The sequence below is a fragment of the Thunnus thynnus genome, chromosome 6 (assembly GCF_963924715.1).
Source record: "Thunnus thynnus chromosome 6, fThuThy2.1, whole genome shotgun sequence".
In the NCBI taxonomy this organism is placed as follows: domain Eukaryota; kingdom Metazoa; phylum Chordata; class Actinopteri; order Scombriformes; family Scombridae; genus Thunnus; species Thunnus thynnus.
The window spans coordinates 13,676,783-13,698,392 of NC_089522.1; the positions used below are offsets into that span (position 1 = coordinate 13,676,783).

The 21,610-nt window shown below is 38.7% G+C and overlaps 1 protein-coding gene across 1 annotated transcript; it reads left to right on the top strand.

The window, feature by feature from the left end:
* Nucleotides 1-457: 457 nt before the first annotated feature.
* LOC137184326 (N-terminal EF-hand calcium-binding protein 1-like) lies at nt 458-19,676 on the top strand. Its single transcript, XM_067591883.1, has 12 exons — nt 458-804; nt 4,886-4,910; nt 11,339-11,447; nt 12,201-12,226; nt 12,456-12,553; nt 16,431-16,689; nt 16,890-16,969; nt 18,017-18,070; nt 18,323-18,435; nt 18,583-18,660; nt 18,811-18,902; nt 19,338-19,676. Exons 1-12 carry the CDS (start codon nt 688-690, stop codon nt 19,364-19,366), a joined length of 1,080 nt encoding a protein of 359 aa, XP_067447984.1. The 5' UTR covers nt 458-687; the 3' UTR covers nt 19,367-19,676.
* The last annotated feature ends 1,934 nt before the right edge of the window (nt 19,677-21,610 follow it).

Sequence of the window (21,610 nt, forward strand, 5' to 3'; positions counted from 1 at the left end):
GATGACTATAAGCTCATTTAAAAAACTATGAATTGAATTATTAAAATATTATGTCATATAGCCTACAGGATAAGTCCATTTCCTGATACAATAAGTGTCCCCCATATGGAATCAGTTATTACACAAACACCGCAGGCTATTGTAAATAAAATATGATACAGTACAGGCTATATTCCACCATAAGGTCATATAAACTCACAAGTTCATCTGGGAATATAATGGGAACATTGAATCGATACAGACTAGTGCAAGTCTCCAAATTATATCTCGGGAGATAAATACTGGCTGTCAGACTGATTTAAGGGTCGTGTTTGTTTCTTTGTGAGCCTGTTCTCTGTACAACTCACTCCCTGTCAGCCAGCCTGTAATTAACTGTTTATCTGACTGTGTGTGTGTGTGTGTGTATGTGTGTGTGTGTGTGTGTGTGTGTGTGTGTGTGTGTAGGCACCAGCAGATGGTGCAGTACTCCTCCTCGGGGTTTTATGAATAGCTGCTGCTGCTGCTCGTGTAAGAGGCGGAGTTCTTCTGGTCCGTCGACGTGCAGGCAGGCTGGGAGCATCACAGGACCAACATCATCCACCATCCACCCTCACAAGGACAACATCTCCCGATCTCCCGGAAAAAAAGAAACACACACACACACACACACACACAGGGGGACAATAGGGGGCAATCGAAAACGGCAAGATGCTGGCCTGTACAGAGATGATCACCATGTGTCTTCAATCTGCCAAACACGAGCACTTGAGAAAGCAGCAGGAGCTTGATCACAACCAAAATCAAAGCACCTCTCTTTTCCAGGATGTAAGTACATCTTGATATTATAATGTTGAAAGTGATGTAATGGCTTCATCTGTCATTTCTTATTCATATATATCAATGTTATGCATGTTTGTATCTATATTTAGACATGTTCTGTTCATGTCCTCCTCTCGGGGGTCGTCATTCAAAGCCAGCATATGAGCAGTCCTTCATTCTGCTCTTTATGAATGGCTCATAGTGAGTTAAAGAATGTCAGCCTCCCATTCACATTGATGTACAGCAGCCCTGTTATGTAAAGGTGAGGGCCCCATTAGTGCGTGTATAACAAAAGAGATGCCTCAACACGGTCATGACATACACATGTTTCCCCCCTTTTAACCTGCAAAGCACCACAGTGCAGTAGTTTTAATTTGGTTTCATCCCAGTTTTTAATATGATAATAAGGGTCATGACATTGGTTGTACTCTGCATGAAACGTGCATGTGTGGGTGTCTGTATGAAACATATGATAGCTGTGAATTTTATAATCAGCAGCCTGGCTTTCACACAGCTCTAAACAGAAACACCTTTTAAAAATAGAAAGATCTCACAGTTTTAATTATTTAATCATGCTTGCACAGCTGACAAAGGGTTGGATTTACACGCACGGGAATGTTCCTCAACTCAGCCCGCTTATCTTACCATAACATGAAAAAAATGGCATGTTCTCAGCCACTGAATTCCCTCCATTTTAAAAGGAGGCGACACTCTGTGTCCGTGCAGTATTATATTTTAAGTCACTGCTTTATCTCTTGAGCCTTTGTGGCTGTTTTGTCTCTGGAGACTGACGATGCTCCAGAAAATACAAGACACTGTATTTAGCAGCATCATTTCCCAGCTGTAGACTTCCTGACAGCAGGCTGTAAATAAAAATCTTCAGTTAATGTTCCCTTCACTGGCAGATCATTGGCCAGTGAAGGGAACATTAGACTGCAGCAAGTGCGCATTTGGTGTAAATGCAGTTAGCATCCAGCCCAACGCTGCATAACCACCAAACTGGCATTTCTTCACAAAACCCATAGCTGATGGATGATCATTTATTCTTTAATAGTTGCAGAAACTAAGAGTGTGAGCTCTCTGGAAGGCAACTTATCCACCTTAACTGTCATGATCACTTTCCAGTATAAAACAGGCTGTCATTGACCCGCACTGATTCTCCTTTATTCCTCTGTCTTCCTAACTATGAAATCCTGTTGGTGCTCACATTCTCATATTTGCAGTATTTTACAGAAAATTGAGCCCAATTTGTGCTTTTCCTCTTCTACTCAGACTTATTACAGCTCACTTAGTCTTGTGTTTTTGTGTTTATTTGTCTCGCTCTCTCTAAAGTTGAAGGACTCATTGTTGGGTTTAACAGACTCACAGAAGTCCTCGAGGAGTGTTATGCGGCTCTTTTTGAGATGCTAATTTGCTTCAGAGGCTGATGGGAAGCAGCGTTGTGCATTTCATACACAGCTGAGATGCTACAGATGCTCTCAGAGTGTCAGTCTCTTCTCCTGCTGTAGTTTTATTATGTTCAACAGGACTCAGTGTGACATAGTAACTGGCCCCAGGGACTGGCTGAGGTAGAAATTATGACCATCATGTAGCTAATACTGCTTTTAGAAGATCTTCATCAGCTCTGCAGGATCACAACATTTCCGTCGACTCCAGCAACCCTTCAGTTAAGAGCACAAAGGAGGAATTAAGGCCAGTAAATCCCCTCCTCAGGTTTCTCAAGAGCCGATGTTTATTTCTCTCAATTTGTTTCTCAGATTTTATGGAGCAGCTCCCTGTTGGCTTCCTGAGATAGGATGCTTACATCAGCACTTCTACGGTTTAGGGAGAATTGACAGTGATAGTGCAGCCTCCAGGTGCCATCACCGGCATCCAAAAGTCATCATGCCACCATCCAAAGTTGTTAAAGGATCATACCAGTTGTTTAGCATGTTTTATCCACTCACAAAAAATCCTTTGTGCTGGAGATCAGTGGTTCCCAACCTGGGGGTCGGGAACCGCACAAGGGGCTTCTGGATTAATCTTAGGGGTCGGGAGATAATTGGGCAGGATAGGACAACAGAAAATTTTGGGGCACTTTTTTTTCAAGCTTCCCACTAATTTCTGCTTTATTTATTGTGAATTACTGTATTTTATCTCCTCAAGCCTCTAAAAGTTATAAGTACTCTTTTGTTTAACTGGTGGACAATGCAACGTGTGAGGAGGGGTCTCAGGTGGACTTTACTTTAGGGGTCACAAGCCAAAAAGGTTGGGAACCAATGTTTAAATGTTGTGACAGCTAGCTTTAGCTAAAGCTAATTTACAGACTTTCTCCAACATTAGTTTGTTATACCACATAAATAAGGCCGTAGTTAAATCAAATCATAATGAAGAAAAAAGTAAAACTAATCCTGCTGAAAGTTTTAATTCATAGCTGTCACACCTTCAAACTTCAAAACCTTTTTTCTCATCTTCACTGTTTCTGTAGTTCCTGCTGTCTGCCTTTGTGAGACAGAACTAAGCTTTTTGTAAACCATGTTTTTGTGTTTTGGAGTCCACTGATACATCATCCAGTTGATATTGGTATTGGCAAATGTGTCCACCAATAAATAACGAAAAATTGCGGTACATAAATGTTAAAGGTATGTTTTGAAAAGGAGCTTATGGTTAGACTTTAGTATGATGACATAAATAACAGCTTGAAAACTTTAATGTAGCTTACTTTTAACAGACAGGAAGAAAAGAGTACATAAAGATGATTTAGTCGTAGACGAAGACGACATTTAAAAATCTGTTATAATTTGTAGTTTGGGTTTTTGGCAAGTTTATTTTTTTTATCTATAAAACTCTGTATATATTTGAGTCCCTTAAAGAATTATTATTTTCTTACATCTTCAGCTGTGTAATCATCATAGTGAACATCAAGTCTGCATTCATTGTTGTCAGTGTTTTGTTTTGAGCCAACACAAATCTGCCCTTTAACTGTTTTACCAGGCAACAGTAGTGTAACTTTGAAATAAATAAATGCACACTTGATTGTGACTGTGATTGATTGATTGATTGATTACACAACATACTCAAGTTTCAAGAGTCTGCTAATTGATTTTTATTTCATAAATAATTGAAACCAACAGCTGCCTGAAATTGAAGGAAAAATATATAAAAACTCGACAGCATGTGTTCATAATTGGTCAATGAAAACATCAAATATACATGATTTTCAAATACACAGGTATGATCCTTTAAATGTACTGAAAGACTGGGTGTTTTCCTGAGGAATTCAGTGCAATCTTTCTTATTCTGTACATTTGTTCGGTACATTTCTTTCTTGTATGGATTTCTGTGAGGCTCGGTAGATGTGTCTTGAGGGATGTTGTTTAAAAATGGGTTGCTAGCAGAGCGTGTCCAGGCCTTCACACTCCAATGTGCTCGAAAGGTGGCAGCTGGAAGTGAGTGCACCGCTCCACTCTGATGATACAGTTAATCAGCCAGGCGCCGGACTCTATTGGTCCACACAGGCTGATTTTAGAGAAAAACATGAAAGAGGTGCCACTCTGATCATGCACACAACACTTCACACTCCACTAACAGATCTGACTTCTCACAGCGTTGGTGATGAAGTTGAAGATAATAATGAGGATTTTATTACCGTGTTCATAGCATAAATTAAAAGACATGAAGCACCGTTGCTTCCTGCTTGTGCAGATTTTGCACAAAACAGGGAAAATATCTTAAAGCAGCAAGATTATCTCAATGCCTGCAGAGAAAAAAACATAAAAGCTATCATTCCAAAGCTCCTCTCGGGTGCATGTACGTAAATATCAGCGTCTCATTTCCTGAGGTGCCTCATGTCTCTTTTGTTATTGAAATGCAGAAATGACAGCTCTTTTTAATGTTCTTCTGTGCAGACAGAAAGAGGAATGTGCCATTTGTGGAGACTCACCAGTTGGCTTGCATCATTGCTTCTCCCTTGAGCCAAAGTCTTTGCATTTCATCATCAGTTCATGATTGATCATTGATGTTTTTTTTTTTTATCACTGCTCCTTTGTCGTTTGTGCCTGTACCCCAGACCTAAAAACCTAAACATGATCTTCTCCTCTTATTGCAGATATTCCGCCGGGCAGACAAAAATGGTGAGTAAGCAAAATATGAAGATAATTGGATTATACCGCTAATTAAAACTCAATTACAGAAGAAGAAGAGGGTAAACTGAGTACAGACGTGAGACATGAGAACAGGTTTGTAAACCTGACAGAAAAAGCTGTCTGAGCAAAAGATGTTTTGCAGAATGAAACTTCTACAGTTGCTGCTTGAAGCTGCTCTGGCTGATCTGCTGCAGCTCTGTAGTCTTTTCATGTATTTACAGAAAGGATGAAGGATCAAATCCATTGAAATATTTAAACACAAGCTTGATATATAATATACATAATGAAAATCAATAAAGTTTGCAAAACTTAAAACTTGTATTTATTTAAAATGCGGCAATGATGGTACCTTATTTGCTTTTTGTCCAAGATTTTCAAGGCCTGACTTTAAAGACACTCTATGGATTTGATTACTGACTGGTTGGCCTGGGACCAGGTAGTAAAACCATATACCAGATGTGAGTCACACAGTCAAATGTCAAGCAATTTCTTTTCCTCTTCAAACAGCTAAGGTTAGCCTTAATCATTTACAAATCAATTTAGTATGATTTTTAAAATTTAACTGAGAATCTAAAATGATCCCTAAATACTTCATCTCTGTTACGTTTTCATTGAGCTCTACTTTAATTCTAACATTCAAGGATTCTGTTACATGTTTTAAAGGAAAAACAGACAGACTTTGCTTTCGTAGTGTTAAGTGTCAAACAGGAAGCATCAAACCAAGCTGATAGCTGTTGTATAGCTTATCTGCAACAGCCTCACAGGTTTTGCCAGACACCTGGACGACGGTATCGTCAGCGTACATCTGAAGGCCTGTACCGGGGCATATTTCTGGCAAGTCATTAATATACAAACTGAAAAGGATGGGACCCAAGACAGTTCCTTGAGGGATTCCTGTTTCAGTTTTGTATTGCCACCCTTGAAAGATCCAGATAAATAATCTGAATAACAAAGGTCAAGAGCAGCTGCATCTTTTTGTGATGTGATTGGATTTGACAGAATTAACTCCTTCAGTGCAGCCACTCGTCTCAGTGATATACTGAAACATGTACAAATGTATAGTATAAGTAATCTTGCTATGCAGTAAATGTGGCCAAAGCTGTCGCTTGCCTTTTGCTTTTGTTCTCTATAGGAAAGAACATTTTTTACTCTAAATGGTACAGACTCACTGGAGACTTGCACCTAATCTGAATATAATTTATTCCCCCCTGCAAATGTGTCAGTGTTACATTTGATTAATGTGTTACAGTGTTACATTAAAATACCCTCTTTATTTCATAGGGAATCCTCCCCCCAAACCTCTCTTGGGAAAACACAGAGCATTCAGCTCTGCGAGGGAAACAGTGGTGACAAACAGGAAAATGTTTTTGCTCTTAATTTTTTATTCATGCAATGCATCTCCGTGTTATGGCATGCAAAATACAAAAGGAGTAAGTGATTAATGCATGTAGAGTATCTACGAACTGCAATCAGTTTCCTCAGGAGGACAGTGAATGTGTTACATAAGAGCAGAATTAATGATGCAACATGTGCCATCATGAGAAAGGGTTGTTTTAGGTGCCTCAAAGCTCATGTGGAGATGTAACGATTTGCTTTTTCTTGGGGGTTGTTGTGAAGAAACTCTGAAGGATAGAAGGAAAGGGTGGGAACATTTTTCTTTCTTCAAGTTGCGTCTTCTCTCAAGTGATTACTTTGAATTAGTAGCAAAAGCATAATGGCTGAAAGCACAGCAGAGGTGTGCGTTTCATTCTCAGGTGAAGCATTTTTCCAGAAATAGATGTTGGATGCATTTCAGTAAGCGAAGTGTATATATTACATGCGTTTTTGTGAAGTCTCAAGTCTGCTCCCCGTGTTCATTCTTTCCACCCCCTACCCTCCAGCACACACACAAAGCTTTTATTTTTCCACTCTTTGTAGAAAGAGGAGAGATTAAACAAGAGATAAGAACTCTGTGGCATATTTGTGGTAGTTATCTTCAATTTGCAGCTGAGCACGGCTTGTCTTCACGAACTCACTGAGTCGTGCACCCGAGAGGAAAGTGCCTCCTTCCAATCAGTACTGAGTGGGCTGCCATGATACGCCTCGAGCACTGCGGATTTACCACATAATGAGGGCTGGCTACCAACCCACTACACTACATCCCTTTACAATGTGGTAATGAGGAATTACATTCTTAAAAGCAAAAAAAAACAAACAAACAAAACAATTATATGAGTACAAGAATATGAAGTAGATACTAGAAGCTTCTACTAAGCAGCCTTTTGCTGAGATTAGTCTGTAATAAATGTATATTACATCACCCTGTGCTGGTAGATGTACACTGCGGCTCACAGTGTAACAAGATGAAACAGAAAGTGCGATCAATGATATTAGAATCTCATTTTTCAGTGCAATTAATAACAGGCATGAAAAACACACATAAGTCAACATTTATATTTTCTCTTTTGAAATAAATAAACCCTTGTAAAGAAACAATGTATTATGTTACGTGTAACATGGGCTAGTACTGCTTTTCTTTATTTTGATGATTTATTCATATTATTGTATTATTGTATATTTAAAAACAAACAGTAAATCATAAGCTGCCTTTTCTCTGTGGACACTCAAATAGTAAGCATCACTGTGCAGTTTTTTGATAAATGCTCACAGATTGTAGTGATGTACGAAAGTGCTGCATCCATAGAGGGAAGAGACTACGGCTGAAACTGTCATTATCAATTAATCTGTCGATTATATCTTTGATTGTTTGTGCCATAAAATTGCAGAAAATAGTAAAACATGACCAGATTGAAAGGTGGTGGCTGACCAACAGTCCAACACCGAAAGATATTAAGTTTACAATAATTTATGACAGAGAAAAGAATGAAATCATTGCAAACTTTTGGCATTTTCCCTTAAAAAATCGACTATCAAAATAGTTGCAGATTAATTTTTCTGTCAATTAACTGATTTATCGACTAATTGTTGCAGCTCTAGAAGAGGCTAACATAGATACAAACACTCAGCTGCTGTTCATACATTAAATATTTTAGAAACAAATTAATTCCATTAATTAGTCTGAAGATTTTTGACACCTGGACATTGAGGCAACGTAAACAAAACATGCTTCATTTCTAAGCTGTCTATATGGTACAATGCTAATAAAAATAACAGAAAATTTAAATTGAATTCTCTAAGACTTGATTCACATGTGTCTCTGTAAGGAGAGTTGTTTATTTATTATTAATTAACCTACATATGTTGACCTCTTCTATTCTTACCTCTCATATTCTCCTGAATTGCACTTTATGGATTGTTTCTGCTTCATCAGTTTTAGGACTTTTAGCTTTAGGATTCCCTCAAGGAAATGTGTTCCTGGAAAAATATGAGCTTCTGTACAGGGAGAGCTTTTCATTTAGGTCACAGTTAGAGCTGCGGTTTTATTCAGTGTGAAGTAAGACAAAATAAAGCCTGTAAGCTGTCATGCTTCTGTCGCGAGGTGCTGATTTATCATCCATCTGAACAACACTTGAAATTTCCCAACAGAGGTATCGTATTACAGTTGTTAGTCATGAAGCCTCGAGATCAATTGCTGGAAAATTTTCTTTAGTTAGATATCACTGTCTGAGAGCTGAATGTTGATAACAGTGACCAGCTCTTCTATTCTTGCAATATAATAACTACACAAGAGTTTGCCTAATGGCATTGATTAGGAGACATACAGTATTGATGAGTCACATTGTTAGAGGACACATAATACTTCTTCACAATGTGGAAAAGACCTGCAAGACATATAATAACAACACGCAGTTTTTAATCACTCTGAGCACAAATTCAACATTCTGCTGCACCTGCAGTGTGTGCCAGTGAGACACAGACGGTGCAGCTGGGGAAGACGACAGTAGAGTTGTGAATTAGTGCATTGAACTACTGTACAATTAGAGCATGTTGATCATACTGGCATGCTGTGTTTTTATATGTACATAAGATAAAAATGTCCACAAGATCTCTACATGTGCAGTGACATAGTTATTATGTCTGCAACCAAAGATTATTTTCACTACTGATTTTTTGAAATAGAGAATAGCAGTGAATTACCACATGTGAAAACCTGCAAACAACAAATATTTGGCATTTTTGCCTGGTAGATTATTTAAATTACAAATCAGATATCAAAATGATTGTCCATGGACTAATCCAACATGTCCTCTAATATGATTGACAAAACTGGTTGTTTGTCATTGTCTTCCAAAACAAATCATATGAGCAACAAAAATCTCTCTAAACTCAGTTTTTTATGTTTCTCAGAACATAACCAGAAGTTGTTTTGAAGTGTTTGATCAAAAGACTAATGTCACAGTTTTTCAGATGAGGACAGTCTCACTAATGAATTATTTGACTAATCGTTTCCATACTAATTGTTATGTAGGGCGTTTTAATTAGGTGATGAAAAAATTGGAACAAATCATTAATCTTCCACATTCAGGACATATTAACTGTCCTTTACTTACACTGGATCTAGCCAGACGCTCCACTACTCTACCCCTGCAGCTCTGCTCTTTGAGAAAAACACTGAACACTTGCATAATGTGCCATCTGATGTGCACTGTAACTCGTATTCGGGTGTCTAATTGGGTGTGAATTTAACCAAAGCAGATCTGATGGAGAAGGCTGGAGAATGAGTCAGAGGTGCAGCAGACTGTGTTTACTCCTACATCATGTGGAAAAGAGAGCAGAGATTTTTACTGGGAAGTTTGAGACAAGAATTATGATTCTGCCGCCTCCAATAGCTTTATCTTCCATCTGAGGTTAGCCATGTTCAGTAAACACAGTCTTTTCCATCTTAAGGTTATGATCTCTTGCCTAAATCAGAAGCAAATCTCTGCTTGAAATTTGTCATATAAGTCAAGTCAATTTTATTCATTTAGCCCAATATCACAAATTTGCCTTTAAAATCTGTACAGCATACAACTCCCTCTATCCTTAAACCCTCGATTCAGATATGGAAAACCTCTTCCAGGACAGACTGACATGTAATCGATGTCATGTGCACAGAATAGACCAAAATAGCAAAATTACATTATGGAAAAAGCAGGATGACAATTGAATAATATGAATCCGGGAGGACGTTTAGCACCTCCTCTCACCATGGAGACTTGGAAAGAGAACAGACTTCACATACATACAAGAGGCAAGACTCAAATACACCATCCATGCAGAGGGAGAAGAAAGGGAAACCGTGCATAGTGAAAAGAGAAAAAGAGGACTAGGAGAGAGAGAGACAAGAGAGAGAGATAGGCACACATCTTGGGCGTTATGTGGGCCAATAACAAACAGAGATGCAGTTTTCAGAAGGTTTACAGTATTTGTGTCATCAGGACAGACATGAACTTTAACTAGTAAGGCTAAATAGATTCAATGAGACTGAGACCAGCCCAGTAACAGGTGCAAGGATCTGAAGTAACCAAAGAATAAGAAACTGATTGAAAGGATGAGTTTTCATTTGAGATTTTCAGCCTTTACTGCAAATGCATCATGTCCAGAATGATCCACACAGTGTGAGTCGGCAACAGGTCAAAATTATTCCAACAAACTTAACAGATGATATGATTCACTGATGGCTCAGGCCTTTCAGCCTGAGCTCTGCTGTCTGGCAGAGATCTCAGAGCCGGGTCTCAAAAGGTTTCAATGCTTGCAGAGCAAAGCTGGCGGCGAGATCTCATTATCGTTTACCGTTAGTCCGGAAGCGAGCTCTGCTCTGACTACTCGAACCAGCCCTCAGTCTCTGCTCCCAATTTCCTCTAGATCCTGCGGGCACTGCAGTACACACCCATGGATGCTGCTTACCATCAGCAGACATATTCACTTGACTTTGTGTTTAACTGCACTCTAGTGAAGGCTTAAGAACGGCTGATGTACAAACTGTGTTTATGTCATAAACACAAAATTGTAATAGGAGAAATGAACTGAGGTGGAAATAGTAACAGTGGTTAAATCATTCTGCAGGATCAGTTGTGAGGAAATGGAAGCAGCAATATGGTCCCATTATAAGGAAAAATGGTGCACTCTTGGGGAATTATTAATCTTAAGAATAGAAATCGGATTCTTAGCTGCATCACATTACCACCAACAACTGCTGCAGTATAATGGAGATGTATTATGGGAAAGACTTCGAAGTGACATTTGTGGCCTAAAGTTTTGTCCTCGACAGAAGTTTTAAAGCTAAAAAAAAAAGAAGGCTTTGCGAAGCTGCCGATTGATGTGAAACATTTTAATTTGCAGTAGCTATTTTGATCTTATCACTGAAATTAATTTAGTGTTGTGAAACCAAAGTAGCCTTTTCCATTACATGGGATAATTGACAAATTCTTCATTAAGGTGATAAAACCTTTCAGGCGTCAGCGAGGTGTCATTTTCATGGGTTTTTCTTCTTTCAGATGACGGGAAGCTGTCCTTGGAGGAGTTCCAGTCATACTTCACTGATGGTATCCTCACTGACGAGCAGATGCAGGAGCTGTATTACTCCATCGACAGGAAGCAGACAGAGTAAGCTCATCTTCCTGTTGGATGTCCTCCAACTCTGCTGCCATCTGTAGCCCCTCCTGCTCTCCTGCTGCCTGACAGTGAGATGTCTACATCTCACGTCATTGAAGATTATGTCGATATTACATAGAGAGCCTTCATTCTGGCGTGAAAGCCCCAGAATTTGCAGCACTCTGCTTGCACACTTATGAGCACAAATAAGATTGTGAAATATGTGAACATATGCCTGAGTCACTGGATTACAATTAAACTTTAAAAAAAACATTAATTGGAATAAAAACCATTTGGTGATATTGCAAAAAATATCCAAGAGAGCTGTTTGTGTGGGCACAATATATCACTGTGTGCTTTTGGCATCACTGAGGTACCAACCAATCACAGTGAAGAATGACCTCTCAGATGTAACAGCTTTAGCTACACCTTTAAATGTACAGCTCAACTTAATTTTTGTACTGTCAACTTAATGTTTTCTTCAACTTTTTATAAATACATAACTATAAATGCATGTAAAAAATGGGAACCACATTTCTATATTAAAAGTAGATGCTGTATAACATAATAAAATCAAATCCAATCTCAATCAACCCTTTACAGACATGTTTTAATACATTTAGAAATACATTTGTTGTGAGGCTCCTTTGAATACAAAACCACATATTGAAAAGACACTTTTTAGAGTACCAATAATATCTTTAATTAACACATTTTTGTCTTCTTCCCTTTACCATCCTCTTCCTTCCTCTTCCTCCTTCACAGCAACCTGGACATAGACAAACTCTCAGGTAATTATTTATATCTTTATGTATCACAAAAGTTCAATGTTTCATGGTTTTAACTGTTGCTGTTGGCCAAGGCTGACTGACAGTGACCATATTTCAAACCCCAGGATGCCCCTGTCTCAGTAACTCAGCAATTAAGATGTAATCATGGCATCATTGCCAAAACTACTTTAATTCTAATTATTTCCTAATTATATTATTTTCTAATTATTATTATCTTCATATCCTCCAGAGTACTTTAGTCCACACCTGGGAGAGTACGTTAACGTCCTGTCTGCTCTGGAAAAGCTGAATGTGGCCATTTTGAAGGCCATGGATAAAACTAAAGAGGTGGGTGGTGACTGCTTTCACTTCTGCACTGTTTTGAATTTTACATGTCAAGTCATAATTTAAATACAGCTCAACATCATCAGGCTATTATCCATTTCAACTGCATTCAGAACATTTGTAAGTACGCTTTATCCCTCCAAGTATTCAGACGAGCTCCTTTGTTTGTGCTTCAGCTGTCAGTTTGAAATCCTCTCAGACGTCTTTGAGTTTGCTCTGCTGTGATGGCGACACGGGAGAACAGAAAACCACCCAGCATGACTGACTCTGTCTGCTATCGGCTGACAATACATTTCCAAACATGAACTCATAGAACCTTACAAGCCAAGCCATGCTCCTTAAAACGGCCTTCTCTAACAAGACAGTTGATGCCAGGTTGTTTGTGTGAGAGACATGACAGCTGTTGGTCTTTGTAAATCAGCTGGTGCTGCCAGTAAAGTAAAATAATATATGACCAAGATATTTCGGGCTGTTTATCATTCGTATGTTGTTTGGATCCCAACGTCTTATTTTTTTGCTCAGGCAAACAAATCTGCTGGCTGGGTGTAAAGCTCACGTGACACTATCTCCTTGGTGTCATCTCAAATACAGAGGGATTTAATGCATTCAAAATAGCTTTTGGGAACTGAGCTGAAAAAATATTTAGGTTTATACAGCATGGTGCTGGAATATGGATGACTATGGATGTCATAAGAACTGCAACGTTCGTTCTTGACTAATCTATTGATTGTTTTACCGCTTAACTGTCTGTAAATAGTGAAAAATGCTCCTCACGATTTTCCAAGCCCATATCATATTGATTGATTTGTTTGACCAACAGTGGTGCCTCGAGCTACATGCTAACCTCAGCATGCTAACATACAAACATTCGCTAAAAAGCACTAAACACAAAATACAGCTGAGGCAAATGGGAATGACATTACTATTGCAGGTAATTGGTCACAAACCAAAGTATCAAACAAATTGAAATTTTGACCTGATGATGTCACCAGATGAAGAGTCATCGGATCACCAAACTCATTACAGTTTGTCCTCTGGGGACAAATGTCCAAATTTCATGGGAATCCATCTTATAGTTGTGGAGACATTTTACTCAAACTAAATGTCAACTTCATGGTTACTAGAGGAAAAATCGGGGGGATCTTTAATGTCAGTAGGATTCATCTCTGGGGACATGAATGTCTGTAGAAAATGTCGTGATAATCCATCCAGTAGCTGATGAGACATTTCAGTCAGAACCAAAGTGGTGACTGAGCGACGGACATCCCCATCCCTAGAGCCACGCTGTTAGCATGACCCAAAGATAATCAACTGAGATATGAAACAGAGAAAAATGGCAAATAATCACATTTGAGAAGCTGGAGTCAGATTAATTGCTTTATAGAACTGTTGCCAATTAATTAATCCATTATGTTTTTAGTGTTCAATTTCACACTAACCTTCGTGTCATCACACAACAGAAAGACAGGATTTCAGCATGAATGCAGCCCACTGTATCAACATCTTTTAAACATCAAAATATTTGTTGTTTTTTTCAGTTATAACATAAAGTTACAGACATACATACAGAAACAGATTCAAGCACAAATCACCTTCACATAGAATTAAATTTCCTCTGGCAACATAATGCATATTATTGCTGTTAACTTTCATGTGAAGCACTGATTGGACATCATTGGCCACTTGACATTACTTTGAGTTTTCTTTGTTGTTGTTTTTGTAAAGAAAAAATAAAAAGCTCAGAGGTGAAAAAAAAGTCACAGGATATAGTCTATCTCAACATTTTGACTCAGTATCATAACATATTTTCACCAAGTTTGCATATCTTTAGTTCATTACTCATAAAGTTAAAATAGAGATCAATGCTGTTCAGTTCAAAGGAGAAATAAAAATTTTACACCAACATTTCTTTTACATGTATTTCCAGATAATGAGACAGTATCTCATCAAATCATCAGCCTTGGATTATGAAACATGCTAATTAGAGCGTTAGAAATCCTGTTATGGAGCCTCATTGAGCAGAAGCGTATGCTGTATATTCCAGGAGATGTAGAGGGGATTAAAGAATCTGCCCCTGCCCCATGCAAGGCTTTAATCATGTTGTTTTAGGCGCTCGAAGCCGAGATCAACATCAAAGAACTTCTGTTAAGACCTCATCGATATCGCTGCTCACTCCTCATCGATCTCACCTAAACCTTAGCCAACTAGCGAATATTTATTTACGTTTGGCACGGGAGGAGAAACAGGTGCGGACTGAGAATAGGTAGACGCATGTGGGCGCAGACTTATAATGAGATTGTTTTCTCTGTGGTATGCAGAGACATATTTTTCACTGCAGTGCAGGAAGTGGGTGTTACTGATGATAGTAAGAGAGAGAACGCAGGGTGATAGTGGAGCGTAGATGACAATGAGCAAAGCGGACAAACACCCCCCCCCAGCTGCCTAACTGATCTGACGTCAGATGTCCTCCACATACACATCAACTGCACCATTAACACACAGCTATTTTTCAGGTCCTCTTATCTCTTCCTCTTTCAGTTTCTTTCCCTCTTTTTTAATCCGAGTCTATTATTCACTCAGGCGCTCACTTTGCTGTTTTATCTCCTTTCTCTGTACATCCATCTTCCACGACACTGTCTGTCTGTCTGGCTCTTTTTCTCTTTCTCTTGTTGTGTTCCTACAGCTCATACATTTTTCATGTTGCTATTAGTCTGTCAAAAAGCTTTCTTTACTCTGAACAGCAGATGCATTTTTTTTTGCCATCCTGAAGTCAGTTATTAAAGTCTTATTGCTCAACCAAAGATAAAACTGGCCACCAGTAGTCACATTTGTCTAGAGGCAAAAATAGGAGAACAACTTTTACATGAACTCCAGTTTATAATGCTTTCATAATGTCAGATAACACAAACCGACAAATGATGAAATGAACAAACTGAGAGAGAATGTATCTCTGTGTTGTTGTGGTGCCCCGAGAAAAACAGAAAACATCCGCTGTAGTTTTGCAGCTCTTCTGTCTTGAAAAGAAAGAGAAGAAAATGTGAGAAAAGGACTAAGGTTCATTACTCATGTGGTGCAGCATCTCTGCTCCCGAGAAAACAGAGCGCACAGAGACAAGGATTCCAATAAGCTCGGTGGGCATTTTTCAAATGTCTCCCTGTCATTTTTTTCCTGGACTCTATTTCGTTGCACCACAGGGTGCTGGTGAGGGTGACGGGGTTCATTATCCACAAAAACTGAGCTGGCAATGTTGCATTTATCTGCAGAAACACAGCTATAAAAACAGCAGCCGCTGCACTGAAGCATATATAGTTTTAGAAAGGTCTCAGCAAACTAGCACCAGACATCCATACATTATCATAATATTCCTTTCCAGTGCATGGAAGAATAGACTATTATCACCTTGTGTGCATTAATTAATTAAGGGTAATCTACAGAGTGACATGTTTGCACCATGCACGTTTGGACAGTTTTAACTTTTTACTTGGTTCATCTCACCAAATAACTGCAATAATATGCCTGAGAATGCAGATTTTATTTCTTTTAATTGTGTGAGAACATAATCTAAACAACCAAAGGACACAACCTCAAAATGCAAGTTTTAATGGATATAAGTAGATGGAAGATTGTCTGAAAACCAGCAATTTGCATGCTCAAAAAAACGTGAACCAAGGAGGTTAATTCTGGTCTGGATTTCATCTTCATTCATGTGTTCACAGCTCATATAATCAGCCAGGCTGAAGATTAACAGGCAGACAAGTCCATCATATCAACTACAAAAACACAAGAAACATTTCTTGGGGTAAAGATAAGAATTTGATTTGTTTCCCCCACATCATGGCTGATTCTTTCCCTTTATTCTTCTCCTCACCCTTCCATCCAGGAGTATCAGGGCTCCTCAGTGCTCGGTCAGTTTGTGACACGCTTCCTGCTGAGGGAGACCTCCACTCAGCTGCAGTCCCTTCAGTCGTCACTGGACTGCGCTATGGAGGCTGTTCATGACCAGGGCTGCACAGGGAGGAGGATAGTGAAGAAGCCTGAGGACCTGCCTATCCAGAGGGTGGCCAAACGCCCCGGCCGACGCATCCAGAAGAACATGTGTCTCTCCCCTACAGACCCCTACTCTGGCATGCTTACCACAGGTATGTCTGAGGACACTCTGATTAAGATACTGGAGGTAAATCTGGGTTAGGCAAAAGTTTGACAAAGTGGAAATTTAAATGGATGATTGGGCTCAGGAGGGCGCTCACTGCGATGTAGCTAAAAAGTCAGCACCTTGCAATACTGTCATTTACCAGACAACCTGTGTTGTGCCGTGCTGATGTTGTGTTTCTGGGGTCAGGGGTCAGTGTGGAGCCAGACAACCACTGGGGCTCCCAGATCAACCAACTGGAGCAGCTCATAGACAAGCTGGAGTGTGAGGTTCGTATGAAATCTTGTTGTTTTTATCAGTGCGAGGCTGTGGCTCTGCACACTGTAATTAAGCATGATATTAGTGGTAATAAATAATAATTTCAACCAATTACAGAGAGCCACAGCGCCACATCAGACCTATACTGGCAGGGTTGTAAGCAAACACGTTTAAGTTTCATTTTTATGTTAGAAAGACTATAATTTGCAGCCAATAGGTGTCCCTCGAGAGGGAGAGATGCATTGCTTTTTGCCTCACACAAAGGTTTCACTACAGAGGCTCAGCTGCTACAGACAGAAATGTCACGCAGACCGTGTGAGTCCTACCGTGTGTGTGCAGATATGCAGAGTTTACCCTGCGGTATGGATTCAACATATTGACAGAGAGGACGATTTGTAGAAAATACATGAGGATGGTTAGGCCGACAGTAAAAGCTGCATTGAGCTACACACACTGGATGTCATGCATAAGGTATCAGCCTGTGAATGCATGATGTGCTTCACTCACTGGACAGTTTCAATGAGCTGATTTGACACAGTGGTTGTATAAAAAACTTGATACTTCACACAGATATACAGATTCAACCCTGATGCTGGTACTTTGGGATAACAGATGTTTTGAATTTCTTGAAGAGTCAGTTGTATTTTGTTTGTAGCTCTGAAGAAGTGCACAAATAGCCTCCGGATGCTGCTGTGTGATTTATTACTTTTTAAAAATTTTTTGCAATTATGATAATTAAAAATATTCATTTGAAATCATAGAGTAGGCATTTTCCAAGGTTATAGATTTCAGCACTGCAAGGATAATGAACTAGCCTGCTAACACTGATAATTACATGTTCTTATCTTTGCCATGCAGACAAGAATTTAGTGTAGTCCTCAGGGTTGCACTGAGGCTGCTGGAGGGTTAATATGAATATGGCGGTATCCTCCTCGTGAAAGCCAATGCTTTGTGACAGGCTGTGACCAGAGGCCATATTTGTGCAGGATTTGGTTCAGTCCTGCTGCTAATTCTTGTTCTGCTCATGCCTGACTGAAATATTTATGCCTCCCTTTCAGAGTCCACATCTTGAACCTCTCAAAGAAGACACATTGGCGGGGACATATAAATCAGTGAGTCCAACTAATGCTAAATATAAGTACACTATTCTGTAAGATTGTGTTAGATTATATATGAAATATCTTTGCACAGAATCAAAAACTATACATGTAATGATGTTAGATTGCTTTGATTTGTATATGATATTTTTGAAGTTAGAAATCACTCAAACAAATGCACCTGAAATTAAAAAATGAGCCGGGACAGTCCACGTTATTTGAAAACATGATTATGACTCAAGTTTGTTTTTTCTCCTCGCTGTCTAGAACATCCTCCTGGTCCAAAGACAGATGTCTGTGAAGGAAAGGGATGTGGAGCCATTTCAACAAGCTCTAAAGATCTACACAGATGCCACCAGCAGCCAGCTAAACAACCTGCAGTACGGCCCTTTTATCAGTGCCTTTGTTTGCCTCAGGATCTCTCTGTGATTTCATGCAGACACTTTCACAAACATAAGCTAACCCCCATTGCCCTTTTTTTTTCTCTCTCTCTGTCTCTTCCCCTTTCCTTGTTTTTCTTTTTTCAGCGTTTCAGTCCAGAACCTGCCAGACAGATCGTGTTTCATCATGTACGAATTTTGGCAGGATCGTCTCTCCTGGATGAGGTAGGATCAGAGGGGCTTCACGGCATATTAGAAGAGAAAACATGCTCTTAAAATTCCATTTCTGAGCCCAAATTTGCTCTCTTTGAAGCGTCACAGCCTTGTTGAGAGGCAAATAGTAGTTTCATCTTTATCACTCCTCTTTCCTCACAGCTACCTGCAGTCGTCCATCAGTAAGACCTTCCAGCGCTGCATTATCGACTCACTGGAGGAGCCGGAGATAGTCTCCACCATGCTCCTCCCAGGTAGATAGAAACCAAACATTCAAACAATAGTCTAAGCTTACTGAAAGCTTTCATGCACAAAATCTCACATGAATACAGTTTGATTTAGTTAATAGTTTTATGAATAAATGATAACAGTCAAACAGTGAGAATGAAATAAGAAATGAGATGCTTCTGTTAACTGTCAAACAGTCTTAGATTAAATGAACATAAGACTTTAGTTAAAACCCTTCTGGGAGAATAATTTGTGGGAAACATTAGAATTCAGGTGCTTTACAAAGAAAATATCCTCTTAATATTGATTGAAACAGGAGGTTTTTACTAGACCATGAAATACATCTTTTCATGGCTATTATTTTTTACAAGGAAAAGTAAAAATGCTTGTTTTTACCTTGCTTATGTGGCTCAAGCAAAGAGCTTAAAACATTAATGCTTCATTATTTTTGCATTTTACAGCTTCTTGGTGGATTATGAACAACAACTGACAGATCAAAGCTGCTACTGTTCAGCACAATAAAAGCAGGAGGAAGAGGAGCTTCTATGATCTTTTTTTCTTTTTGTTTTTTTTTGTTCTTTGATATCTTTTTCTTCATGGCATGACCAGGATTGTTTTTGCAGAGCTATGCTCCAAGGTCATAAAAAAAGAAGACTATCAACAGTGAAACAAACCTAAACCTTGGATAGAAAGAATTGAGGTAATGCAATATTTTATTGTGTGATCACGATCTGTGCGTTCATTTCACAGTATTGGCACATTCCTTGCTTCTGATTTAATAGCAACAACAAAAAAAGAAAGATTTGCATGATTTCTTATTTCTGAGTTTATCAAAACTGCATCTTAGAGTAGATATAATGTCAACGCCTCAAAAATAGAAACACATGAATGACAACTGATCTGTCCATCCATTACTCATTCTTCAGTACAGACAGAAACAGAAATAGTGGTAGGGTTAACCTGCATTTCCCCTCGTTCTCTCTGTGGTATTGTGCTTTGTTGTCTCCTTCAAAGCTTTGCTAACAAGTGTCTCTTTGCTGATGGGTAAGGTAGAACATAGTGAACTAATAATCATGGTCCGGATCTAAACTTTTATCATCCGTGTGTCACTCCTGCACTTTAGAAAAAAATGAACCGTGGACCTAATTGTGAAGAACGGAACATTTATTGTAGATTGTCTATTGAAAATGTAGATTTAACAGCTGTTATAAAAAGCCAAGAGCTGCACTGAAGTGTAGTGAGACATTAGCGGATCATAACAATTAACCAAATAATTGTGCAGTTTGCCTGTACTGTTATTCTATAAGTAAAACGAAACTCAAAAGCCATTTATTTTACTTTTGCGGTGTGTAATCAGAAGAGTTTAATGGTACAGTACACACAAATAGAAGTTTATATTTTGAGTACAGAAATGAAGCAAAAACTGTTCTGTGTAATGACATTATAAAGAAAGTTTGTTATGATGGTGTACAGTAGTTAATGGAAGCTGTAAGGTGTAAGTAGACGTTGTAGAACATTGGTAAATGTACAGTATGATAATATATTGAGCTTTGCTCTGATAATGAGAGGAATGAATGTGTTCACTCTTTTTTGAAGTGTTAATTATTTCTTTTATGAAAAATATAAAGTTGTTATGTGGATGCTATGTTTGTTTTCTGGCATGAAATAAAGTTCATGACATGTTGATGACATGAAATAATACATTCATTGTCCCACTCTTAAGATGTTTCTAAATTGTGATATAATAGGAAAATCATAGATGTTTATTAGAATAAGTTAATGGTAGGATTAGAGGTGGTATTTAGCAGCCACCACACTGTGTTTCTGTTTGTTATGGTACTTTTTCAAGTTGGCCTCTCCCTCTTTAGTGGAAAATATACTGCATATATAAAAATATCAGCTACGGCAGAGTAAACAGTGGATTCTTATTTGGTCTGAAGCTTATTAAAACTTTTTTTTGCCTTTAAATTGTCTTAGAAATAAATTTACATATGACAGCTGTCAAAAAAGCTGAAAAAAGAGGAAATTATTTTCCCGCTCCGTGGCTGAATAAGATTGACAGACTGAAATCCTCAGTTAATATAAGCTCATGATATCAGCAGCTGGAACCTTTGAGAAATTACTAAGAAACAGTGAAACAGTTTCAAACCCACTTTGTGTTGAATCTAGGGCAATTAGCTGGTTTTCATTCCTCAAAGCCAGCTGGCTCTTTTAGATTCTCTCTCCTCAGACACAACCTGAATCAGCTTTAACCTAGAGAGTCTAAAGACAACATTTCCACTGCAGCAGCAGCAGTAGCAGCAGCTGGCAGCTCACATTCACAGCCTAAGTTTACAGCCTTAATAGTGTATCCAAATCAGGTAATATTTGACTTCACAGTATCTTTATCCCACAGCGCATTAACTAACAAAAAATATGTTTAAGTCATAGAGTTTTAAGACTCTGGGTTTAAATAAAATCCTCCAAATACATAATCTGCTGTCTACTGTGCAACACATCTTTTCCTTCAAGCACTATCTGTATCATTGTGCGTGAATGTTAATTATCCCTAAAGGATATTCAGGCACTGGAAGTAGGTCAGTACACTGTGTTCTTATTTTATCATCAGAAAGTGTTACTCACTTGTAATTTGAAGATATGTTACATGATCCTATTATTAAAAAAGTCTTGGAGAAATCCAACCTGTCAGGTCCCTACAAAGGTAAAGATAAATGGAAAGGTTTTGCTATGATGG